At 41.3% G+C, this 12530-nt stretch overlaps 1 protein-coding gene across 6 annotated transcripts in view; it reads left to right on the forward strand.

The window, feature by feature from the left end:
- Positions 1-12530, forward strand: part of LOC112229726 (semaphorin-4A) — a 58015-nt gene that overhangs the window by 10517 nt on the left and 34968 nt on the right. For 5 of the 6 annotated variants that reach the window (XM_024395723.2, XM_042309998.1, XM_024395721.2 and 2 more), the window contains one exon: positions 9514-9760. In XM_024395723.2, the coding sequence (XP_024251491.1) occupies positions 9664-9760 (97 nt within the window). In that variant the 5' untranslated portion in view covers positions 9514-9663. Of the gene's footprint in view, positions 1-9294; positions 9389-9513; positions 9761-12530 lie in introns of those variants that run through there. The other variant, XM_024395722.2, reaches the window with a different exon arrangement.

A 12530-nucleotide genomic window follows, 5' to 3' on the forward strand; every position in this document is an offset into this window, starting at 1 on the left:
AGACGGAAGCCACTCCTCGGTAAAAGGCAAATGACAGCCCGCTTGGAGTTTGCCAAAAGGCACCTAAAGACTCTGACCATGAGAAACAAGATTCTCTGATCTGATGAAACCAACTCTTTGGCCTGAATGGCAAGCATCATGTCTGGAGGAAACCTGGCACCATCCCTACAGTGAAGCATGGTGGTGGCAGTATCATGCTGTGGGGATGTTTTTCAGCAGCAGAGACTGGGAGACTAGTCAGGATAGAGGAACAGAGCAAAGTACAGAGAGATCCTTGATGAAAACCTGCTCCAGCTTAGGTCCTCTAACTTGGGCGAAGGTTCACCTTCCAACAGGACAACGACCCTAAGCACACAGCCAAGACAACGCAGGAGTGGCATCGGGACAAATCTCTGAATGTCCTTGAGTGGCCCAGCCAGAGCCCGGACTTGAACCTGGTCGAACATCTCTGGAAAGACCTGAAAATAGTTGTGCAGCAACGCTCGCGGGCCAACCTGACAGAGCTTGAGAGGATCTGTATAGAATCATGGGAGAAACTCCCCAAATACAGGTGTGCCAAAATGGAAGCGTCGTACCTAAGAATAATCGATGCTGTAATCGCTGCCAAAGGTGCTTCAACAAAGTACTGAGAAAAGGGTCGGAATTTTTATACTGTATATCAATGTAAAATGTCATTATTTTTTAAAAACATTTTTTATTAGCAAACATTTCTAAAAACCTGTTTTTTGCTTTGTCATTATGGGGTATTGTGTGTCGATTAGTTTTGTTTCTACATCAATCTATTTTAGAGTAAGGCTGTTAGGTAACAATGTGGAACAAGTCGAGGGGTCTGAATACTTTCGGAAGGCACTGTACATGGGCTGCACGGTGTGACTAGCAGGCCTGGATTACAGGCTACCGATTTATTTGAGAAAGTCGCAGAAAAAGCTCTGTTCCTTGCCTTAAACGCTGTTCTCTCAAGTGATCATATTTCCATCCATCAGACTATTCCAATTTTTATCTCGATTTAGGGGCAGAGGAAAAAAGACAATTGATATTCCATACGTACGGTATTGAGAGATTCTGTAGCTGAAGGTATCCTAATGTGTCACCATATTAATTATGAAAATATAAAAACGTCATATTACTAGGCTATTCAAAATCGATACAAATTCTGTATTGTAGGCTAACTCTGTAAGTCGCCCTGCACAATCAATGAACCAACAGCATCGCCTAGGCCCATAGGTTCTCTTCCAGACTCATTGATAAAACTTTGGAATGTAGCACAAGGTAACCAGTCCATCCAGTATACATGATAATACATTCTATGTTCAAAGGCGATTTACTAGAATTTGTTTTAATTGTTCTAGCCTATATTCCAAAATTAAAGACATCTCCAAATAAAAACATTTTTTTAAGGGGTTTTCTGCTGTGCGTAATTTGCTGTAAGCTATGTATTGTATAACGAACGGCACAATCATTTTATTTCAGTTTTTTCTGGCTTGATGTCAGTGGTTAGAAGGACAATAGATCCTTGAGTACCAGGGCATTAGTGAGTTAGACAACCAACACATGTCCTGAATGCATAGGAGGAGATGACCTTTTTTGGAATTTTACTGTGGTCATGACTCATGACTGCCGGTGTGGGGGTAATACAGTTTTCTCAACAGCCCTACCCCAATGAGTCATAGTGACATTTTAATTTAACCCTAGTCCCCAATTTTGTCTCAGATTATACCCTGACCAGAATTTGGTGGTTTTAGCACCGACATTACGGTATAAACATCTGAACTATTGTCGCTGTGAAGCTGTGTGGACTCTACTCAAATTCTTAATATGAAGCAGTTTCTTTGCTTATTCGCTTAATCCCCTTGTTGTTTTGGTGGCTCTGTTTTGCACAGCTTTTTTTTGGACAGATTTGGGGAAGCTGCATACAAAATGTTTTTTATTTCAAGGGAAAGTTCTGTTTAGCCCCAATTCAGATTTATACACCGAAGTGAACTTTTAATTTAGAATGGTACTGTGAAATTTAAGAAGTGTTTGTCCATGGAGAGACGATTTGTCCACTTTGCTGCTTTATTAAAATAAAGATTCACCTATTTTGAAAGTTATATTGTTTTTGTGAATCTCTGAGCCATGTTCAATCAATTCCCGAGGGCCTTTTCATGTTTTCATGTGTCTCTGCACTATTGTCTTTCAAGCAAGCTGAAATTCTGCTGGGATGACATAGCATCATGATAAAGCCGCTGTCACTACACTGGAAGTCAATAGGAATACAACTTTTAGACGACGAAAATGTCTATCATACATGTCAGATTTAAATACTGGCTGATGTCATAACGCAAGAGCTTGTCTTCTCTCGAATGAGCCATTGATCATATTTTTGCGATATTCCTACTTTGAGAAATGTATAATTTAAGAGGTTGCTCCACATTTCTCCTATTTGTCTGCCTCTTCAGTCCAAGGGTGCATTCATAGAGATACACTGAACAAAAATATAAACGCAACATGTAAATAGTAGCCATCTTTCATGAGCTGAAAGAAAATCCCAATAAAGTTCCATACCCACAAAAAGCTTATTTCTCTAAAATGTTGTGCACATTTGTTTACATCCCTGTTAGTGAGCATTTCTACTATGCCAAGATAATTCATCCACCTGACATATGTGGAATATCAAGAAGCAGATTAAACAGCATGATCATAACACAGGTGCACCTTGTGCTGGGGACAAAAGGCCACCCTAAAATGTGCAGTACAGCAACGAATATAAGTCTATGAAGCAGTTTTATATTGTTAGTATTCAACAGAAGAGACATGTCTCAGTTACAAACCATTTTCTTTACAGATAACAAACATTAAGTATTTATTGCTGAATTGTAAAGACAGCCACTAGCAAGTTAGCTTATTGGCCAAAGAGCAAGCTAACTAGCTAGATAACTTGCTAGCGAGCATGAAGGAGAACTCTATGGGAGTGTTAGCCATGCTGTTGGTAGCGGTAATCATATTGTATCCTTAGCTGGCGGGAGCGTGCAATTTGCATGCTGACTGCAGGAATGTCCACCAGAGCTGTTGCCAGATAATTTAATGTTAATTTCTCTACCATAAGCCGCCTCACTGCCAAATTCTCTATTAATGACGTTATGTCCAACAGGCCTCACAACCACAGACCACGTGTAACCAAGCCAGTCCAGGATCTCCAAGCAGCTTCACAACCAAAGAATTTCTGCACAAACTGTCAGAAACCGTTTTCAGGGAAGCCTCATCTGCATGCTCTTTCGTCCTCACCAGGGTCTTGACCTGACTGCAGTTCGGGGTCGTAACCAACTTCAGTGGGTTAATGCTCACCTTTTGATAGCCACTGACATACCATTTATTACAGAGTATCTGTATCCTCTTGCCTATTCAAGCCTGTCTCAAAATACAACACGGCACCTTTAAGACCAAAAGAAAACTCTTCACGTGACTCGCTTTTCAAAGATGTCTAGAAATGTACTCGTTTTGTGCCCTTGTAGGAAGCAATCACTCCCCTATTGCTGACTACAAATGATCTATAACTGGGCTAATAACTCACTAACGAGCAAAGGACATAAACAAAGTGTGCACATGTGGTTACATGCAGTTCTCGCTTTGATCTCAAAACAAGCGTATCTACTCACGACCGTTCATGCTGTAAACACATTCCAGTTCAAAGTAAATGGCACAGATCCATATGGCAATGGTCTATTTAAGCAATAAGACATGAGGGGGGGTAAGGTATATGGCCAATATACCATGGCTAAGGGATGTTCTTATGCACAACGCAATGCGGAGTGCCTGGATACAGCCCGTAGCCGTGGTATATTGGCCACATACCACAAACCCCTGAGGTTCCTTATTGCTATTATGAACTGGTTACCAATGTAATTAGAGCAGTAAAAATAAATGTTTTGTCATACCTGTGGTATACGGTCTGATATACCACGGCTGTCAGCCCAATCAGCATTCAGGGCTTGAACCACCGAGTTTACGATTGCATTTAGGCCTATTTCAGCTCTGATTGTTTATGCCGCACCGGTATGTGTAGAGTAAGGGCTGAGTAGTGCGTGTCAATATAATAGAATCCTATAATAGTTTGTTGAATAGTTTGTTTTGGTATTTTCCATTGAAAGTGGCTATTATTGCGTGGATTCTGTCACATTTGCCACAGTAAAAAGAAACGTTGATGGTGTTAACAGGGAAATCTCTGGAACAGTGATGGTTTTAACAGGGAAATCTCTAGAACAGTGATGGTGTTAACAGGGAAATCTCTGGAACAGTGATGGTTTTAACAGGGAAATCTCTAGAACAGTGATGGTGTTAACTGGGAAATCTCTGGAACAGTGATGGTTTTAACAGGGAAATCTCTAGAACAGTGATGGTGTTAACAGGGAAATCTCTAGAACAGTGATGGTGTTAACAGGGAAATCTCTAGAACAGTGATGGTGTTAACAGGGAAATCTCTAGAACAGTGATGGTGTTAACAGGGAAATCTCTAGAACAGTGATGGTGTTAACAGGGAAATCTCTGGAACAGTGATGGTTTTAACAGGGAAATCTCTAGAACAGTGATGGTGTTAACAGGGAAATCTCTAGAACAGTGATGGTGTTAACTGGGAAATCTCTAGAACAGTGATGGTGTTAACTGGGAAATCTCTAGAACAGTGATGGTGTTAACTGGGAAATCTCTAGAACAGTGATGGTGTTAACTGGGAAATCTCTAGAACAGTGATGGTGTTAACTGGGAAATCTCTAGAACAGTGATGGTGTTAACTGGGAAATCTCTAGAACAGTGATGGTGTTAACTGGGAAATCTCTAGAACAGTGGTCACCAACCACTTCTGAGTCAAGATCACGGAGTCAAAATACAAGCCGATATCTATCTACGGTCAGATTTTGTTTAGCTTAACTTGCCATGCCAAAGCATTGTTTGGGACATTACTCACTCATACTTTTTAAAATAATTTGCTTTTTATTTTACTGGGCTGATGGCGCCTGCATCTGTTGGTCAGTCTCAGCAGAGGGAGAAAGCAGCAGACTGAGGGTTCGCCTCTCAACATCTCTCCCTTTACTCTACTGACCAAAAAGGTACACAGTCCTCCAGCTGCTACTGAAACTCGAGTCGCACCGCATCATGCACAAATTCATGTTGTTACTCCTATGAACAGAGAAAGTGAAATATTCCTCTATAATAAAGAAGACCCAAGCCGCTAATAGTAACAATGCAAGCCTAGATGCACCTTCCTACTGAGTAAGAAATTTAAACATGAACTTTCATGAACATATGGAATCTCTTTGCTGTATGTGTTGACAGTTATCTCTTGTCATGATTTTAAACATTTTGAAATCTCACAGTATCAACTTTTCTGTAGCTTTCTTTTATGCCTGCTACGTTGCTGCAGACACTATTCTGAGCCGTCCGATTGGCCAGCAGTAGGCCTATAGTGCTCTTGATATCCTCTTTGGGCCCGCCGGGAAGACAGATTTTTGTACCTTCAGACACATGAAATGGTTCAAAATGGCATCCGTTTGCCGACCCAGCGTGCAGTGCAGCTAATTGGGTGCACCTACTGCCAACAACCCCCCTCCGCCCCCAATCAAATAGGAATGGCTTGGAGATCAACCGGTTGGTGACCACTGATCTAGAAAGTTGGGTGAAGTTCAATCTCTGTGGCAGTCCAGGGAGCTGCATGGAAGTCTCGGGGCTAGCGTTCACACCAACACACGTGCAGCTTAGAGGGAACATTAGTGACAACACTAGGAATGACCCAGAGATCCTTGAGCTATGTGGGTTATAGTGACAGCAGGGCTCATCTCGTCACATGTTTGTCACGCTGGAGGTGTCACATGGACATGCTGGCGTCCCTAATCCTTCTTATTCTGATGATCATGGACTAGTAGTCTTAATGATTCCAGTTAGTTTTTCTACTTTATCACTCAAGTATAATAACTCAATGCATGTACATTGAGTTAACGCTCAAATGTCATCTGTGTGCATATCCCAGACCAGTGGTTCCCAACCAGGGTTACTAGGATCCTTGGGGGTATGTGGTCTAGACACAGGGGGCATTTGAGAAGACTCATTAGACCTTAGACTTACTGGTAAAATGCACAATAGTGGGTACTCCAGACAGAGTCAAATTCAGTTGGTGGTACATTAAATGAAAACTGTTGGGAACCAATGACCCAGAGTACAGGCTCAATCTAGGTGATGGAAAAAACAGCCAGATTTTCCAGTGATGTAACCTGGTCTACCAAGCCTGAAAAAACGGTTCTGCAAAAGCTGGTCCTTGATAATTGTAAGATCCCCCACACAACGCTCTGTTTTCTATTTAGTGCCCTGCAGGAATGCAGCATCGCCTGCGTATATCTCGCCCTACGAGATAAGAGCATCCTTCACAACACTGCCCAGAAAGGTAGAAACAGGGTGAGGGAGAGAGAAACTGAAAGGGAGAAAGCGAGATTGACACTGCGAGAGAAACCAAGGTGGAGACAATTGGTGGAGACAATTGGAGAAGCCTAGAGAGGCAAAGACTGACCACCAAGGAGCTCTCAAACGGGCTCTGCAATCTGAACTTTTAACCCCTTGGTGAATGAATGTTTGAGATGTGTTTTTTGTTTTGTTGGAATAGGGAGATTAGTAGCTACTGAATTGGATGTTTTCATTCTACAGAAGGAAACTTTGAAACCCCCAGAAGATGGGTCACCCTCACATAGGTGAATGTACTTTATATAAAGGTGAAATAAAAAAAGACACTAACCAAGGACACACCTGCTGTGGAATGTATATGTGTGCATGTTCCAAGAGTAGGCTAATTAGGCTATGCTTGTTCACATTTTGGACAAATGGCTGTTGTAGTAGATGTCGTGAAAATATTGTACATTTTATATTAGACCTATTCGAGTTAGATAATACAGTCTCCAAAAGGGTTGTGGCAAGACAGATGAAGGGATGAATGGCAGGTATATTTATAGTTCCAGTAGATTGACTTGGAACGATTATTCAGATTAATGATGAGATCTGTTGGCGAGGTGCTTCTGTCTAGACAGCCTGAGACTTCAACCTGTCCTCATTGCCACAGGTAAAGTCTGACATATCTGTGCTAATCCTCATGCCTACAGCATCTGGGTAATCCTGTTATGCCACTCTGACAGGGGTGGACTCTTGATTGGCCTTGTGACCCAACACAGAGTTGGCACCGTCTATGGAGTTATGGGGGCTCCTCGCCGTGTAGAGCTTACTTAAGTAGGGCCCTATAAAATCCTGGATGTCGAACGCGGAATCCAGACATTGAAACGGAATTCAACAATATTCGAAATGTATAGAATAGAATGTAGAATGTAGAATTCTAAAATTATTTTGACCAAGAATATCATAAGACATTAACATATTGCGTAAATTGCATTTGCCTTCAACCTTCTGAAGCACAGTGTTAAAGAACACTGACAACAACATTTTTTGTGATTTTATTATTTTTACGTTATACGGTTGGTAGCAACATGGAAAATCATTGTGGAAATCTGTTGCAGATATTGTCTACTATAAAATCCACAATGGAATGCTCTATGGGATGGCTGGCTAGCTAGTTAAGTCGCTAGCTAGCAAACGTAGCTGCACACAATAATATCAGCATGTAGCGTAGCTAGTTAGTGCACTTTATTTAGGTGATTTTACAGCTATCAATTTAGGACTCTACAATCTCACCATGTTCAATCTGCAGATAGTTGTGCCTCAGAGTAGAGTCAACATTCGCAAGGGCAGATATACTTTTGAGGATTGAAACGTTGCGATGGATCATTCAATATTCCCTTTTGTTCAGTGAAATCATCCCATGTGAAGAGTCAACTCATTTAATTAAATTTCAGTTTGTAACTAAATAGTTTTTTTTGTTTCTATTGGAAGGATTTTATCACTTGCAATTGTCTACTTATGATAAGGTAAAAGGTTTATGTTTCTGTCTCCATATGATATGGTAAATATATCCAATGCAAAAAACCATCAACATTTAAATGGTATAAATATTAATTAGCATATTCCCGTTAATTCCACGGGAAGTTTCCACCTCTGAATGTGCCCCAAAATGTGCAAACCTAATCGTGACATTACGTACATTCAACGAAAATAGACATGTTTCTCGACACATACACCGACTGTGAGAAGGTATTGCGTGATGATTAGCTTAGCAACTGCGTGACGCAGCATGACAATGTGAACTTATGCTGTGTGGGACGTTATACGTTCCTTCATTCATTGGATTCCTATCTCCTTTCTATAATATCTCTGGCAACGGCACCATGCAATGCACCCTGGACTAAAGAGGGTAGGAAAGATGTGCTAGACCCTCCTTTTAAATTACACATTTCTCAGGGTAGGAATATTGCAAAAATATCACCAATGGCTCATTCGAGAGAGCACTTCCTCCCTACTTATGACATCGGCCAGTATTGAAATTTGACATGTATGATAGACATTTTTGCAATCTGAAAGTGGGGTTCCTGTTAACTTCATCACGGTGCTACGTCATACCTTCTGGATTTCTACCTGCTTGAACACCGATCACTTGAAAACATGAAATGCTTTTAAGAGCAAAAACCTGAATAAACAGGAACAATCTTAAACCTGGAAAAACTAAACAAAGAAAAAGTAATTTTGGGGAAAAATGGAATTAGACTAATTTAAATAGATTTTACATGGCCATTAATTACCTTGCACAGTAGATATCAATGAACATTGGTAATGCATTTCACTAGATCATTTTAGTGTAGAGTAGGTCTTATCTGTATTCCTCACTGAACCCCCGTGTTGATCTGTATGTCAAATGGAATTTCAAAGTGATTAAGTCCAAAATCAGTTTGTCAGGCATTTCTCTCGTTATAACTGAAATGACTGAATTTTGTACCGTATGAATCATTTAATTTAATTTAGGATATTCCATGAGGTTTCTAGTAATGTTTTCCACTAAAGAGCCTGTACTCGTCTGAAGTAATTTATTCCTCTTAATGCAGACTGGTGATGACTGATTTTGGATATGTTTTTCTGAACTTCTTAGATCATTTTAACTTTGTCACATGACAGAACTAAAGAACTGTCAGGTTGATGGTGCCTTATGATGCTTAGTTATGATCTATAATGCTCAAACACACTAGTGGTTTTTCTTCGTAGTGTAGAGCATCGTTTCCCAAACTCGGTCCTCTGGACCCCAATGGGGCCACGTTTTGGCTTTTGCCATAACTCTACACAGCTGATTCAAATAATCAAGCTTGATGATTAGTGGGTTATTTGAATCAGCTGTGTGGTGCTAGGACATATATCAAAATGTGCACCTCGTTGGGTCCCTGGGACCGAGTCTGGGGAAACTCTGTGTTAGAGGAAGTGGCCTCTCCCCCCTCTTCTCGTGAGAAATGAGTCATTCCCTTGCATGCAGGCTCTCTATCCACCCACAACTCCACTTTGCTAAGGGAGTACTGCTCTTCTCTCTGACCCTCCCTCCATCTCTCTCTCTTTTTCTCTCTCCCTCAGATGCGATGACGGCTGGCTCCAGAGACCAGAGGAAGTGGCTTTTGCATCGGTGCTGCCCCCACAGACCCAGTGTTTGACATCTCGGACAAGCACCAGCCACTTTTCGCCTGACGCTAGCTCCCTAGCCCTGATTTTGCTCTTTGGGTCATCATGGAACACCAAGGCCTACTCTCTATCATCGTGGTCATTCTATGGGTTATGGCTGTGTGTTTGGCCAGGCTTACCCCCCGGGTCTCCTTTCCGATGGGTAAGTCGAACACACATTTTATGATCTTTGAAATGGAGTGATAGATTTCAATGCTTTCATTTAGTCTCACTGTCTTGAAATGAAGTGACAGTCGCTTAAAGCAAAGTACTTTGCAGCTGTAATACGCTCCAGTGACTGTCTAGTTATGGATTTGTGTTTTTTGACTTAAGAACAGATCAGAAAGACACTCTTTGTGGGAATGCTTGCCTGTCATGCCCTGCTTGGGCTGAAGACACCCACCCAGTCCACAGACATTTACATGTCCAATTTAACAGTGCTCCCGTACTTGTGTCGTGATATGAAAATGGTAAGGACTTGGAATGGCTGGGTAAGTATTGATCTCTGTTATGGTGGTCACTATTAGAGCTCTGGTATTAACTGCATCCCTGACATGACAAGATGGAGGTTCAACAGGACCAACGAAGGGTCAGAAGTGCAACAGCGTAAACAGGGTGGACATGAGATCGTGACTGACGAGCGAGGCAAATCATTTCTCTTGGTGAGGGAGTTTCAGCTTTAAGTCGTTCAGTCCGTTTTCAAGAATTAATCAAAATCCAAATCTTTGTCGTCTGTGTATGGTGGTGCTGTGTTTATGTGCACATTGTATTGCTAGGTCCAAAGTTGATCCACTTGAGCCTATTACAGGCCTGTTGACATACATCATTTGTGAATATTCTGGAGAGGGGAATGAAAGTTGAGCTGAACCGATGCTCTGTTGTCTCTCGTACAAAGCCCTGCTCTGAGGTCTTAAGAAAAGCTCACGAGTTTTGTCCCAACTAACGATCTACTAATCGGACAAGCATTATGGTTAACGAGGCCGCCAGCAGATGACATCACAATGGTTGAACTGTTTGGTTGCATAGTCTTCAAAGCTTGTATTCATTACTATCGTTAAGGGCCTGGGTAAAAATATATATTTTTCTGTGATATGGTTTTTAAACTGTTTCAGTTGTTTGCTCCAGTTTTGAGTATTGGAAGTTGTAAAATAAAGTAAATAGCATCCACTGTTGGCCATTTGTTTGTATAACAATACTGTTCCTGCACGGTATCACACACAAATATTTACCTTTTATCTTTCCAGGTTATGGCTTGTGGTTAATTTAAAAGCTGTGTTGTCTGTTGTGACCGAGGCCCTAATGAATTTATACTCAACATCGGAAGTGTTGTGCGACTAAATATTGAGTTGCCGAGAACTACTCAGTAAAACAAGGAATTAGTCTGCAGTGTCATGAAGGGAATCGAACAGGCCCTTGGCTTGCAAATATTACGGGACAAGATGTGGACAATGGCACAATTTGGAAAACAGTTTGTAGTCCTATAAAGTTCATAGTGCCCTACACATTTATTTATTAATTTTTTTCCGAAATTATTTTTTCTTCGTTATGTTTTTAAAGATTTCTGTGAAACGTTTGTTTTTCGTTCTGAAAATCACATGCGTTTTAAGGGAACATCCAATGTACTTTTTTGAATCCACAACGATGCTTGAACCTACTTTTGAGGCCTGGTAGAAATCGAAGAAATTTAGATTTTTGGGTGTAGTTACCCTTTAATGCAAGTGCACACCAGAAAGAGGCCGTTGTTTGGTTAGCAATGTTTCTGTAGTGCTCGTGATTGCAGAGTTTGCAAAACAAATGGCCACTGGATTGATGCAAACAATCGTAACTACAAAGTAGCCTAACGTTTAAAGTTTTTGGGAAAGCCTTTCCATATCTGCTAGAAGAAGGTTATCGTTAGCATTATCGCTAACAGCTAAACAGTGTAGACATACGCACGCACACACAGGCATTCCTGTGCCGTTTCAGAAAGTTGAAAGAAAATACTAGTCACTGATGCATTTTGTTCATGTCTTATGATTTACAATGAATGACTCTTCTAATAGGTTCAATACATTTTAGTTGATTTACTACTAAGTTCAGTATATTGTTGAATCCCATTTGAATGTCTGGACTCCGTGATTCCGTTTGCTTTTATAGCCCAAATGGTGTCCGACTACAAGAAAAGGAAGCGAAGATGACCTGATTGAGGAGACAAATGAACGTGAAAGTTGAAAGATTTGCTGATGTAGGTGAAGCCTTTTGTTTTCTTTGTGGCCTGGAATGAATAGCTCCGTTGTTTGGGCACAGTATCAGATAAGGTTGTGTGTGTATCTGTTGCACAGGAATAGTACAAGTAGGGTCACTCATACCCTTTTCACAGTATTGTGCCCACCCAAACCGTTCTTTGCTGGCTTGGAAGCATCTTCTCACATTGTCCTTTTCAGAATGGTTCCAACAACAGGCTGTTGCAGTATAGCTCAGCTCAGTAGTGTGAAAAGGGCAAGCTTTTAGTTTTCGCGGGAAGCCTGAATTGAACTCCTGGAAAAATGCCCATTCTCATAGACAATTGCCAACACCCCATTCAAGACCCATTTTCCCACACTCAATGATACAGCACAAATGCTAAGTTAGAGTTGACAACACTTCCTCCATCTAGGGACACAGGATCAGCATCTCCACCAATGCTGAATGTGTAGGGCCTGGGATTAGGGTCTGGGGTGTTGATCTTTGATCATTTCCTGAGAGGTGAATGTAGACAAAGCTGCTTCAGTGTCTTTTCTCCTTTCAGATATCACTTGAGGGATGGCGGCAGGCAGGGGTTTAGGGAACTTAATAGAAACCTGTGATGTCCCCCTCCTCCCATGCAGCTCGTAAAGGTGATTAGCTCTGCTACCTGTGGCTGAGATGACCAAGAGAGCCTGGCAGTCTGATGCCTTAAGACCTGCCTGCTGCTT

The sequence above is a fragment of the Oncorhynchus tshawytscha genome, linkage group LG31, assembly GCF_018296145.1.
Source record: "Oncorhynchus tshawytscha isolate Ot180627B linkage group LG31, Otsh_v2.0, whole genome shotgun sequence".
NCBI lineage: Eukaryota > Metazoa > Chordata > Actinopteri > Salmoniformes > Salmonidae > Oncorhynchus > Oncorhynchus tshawytscha.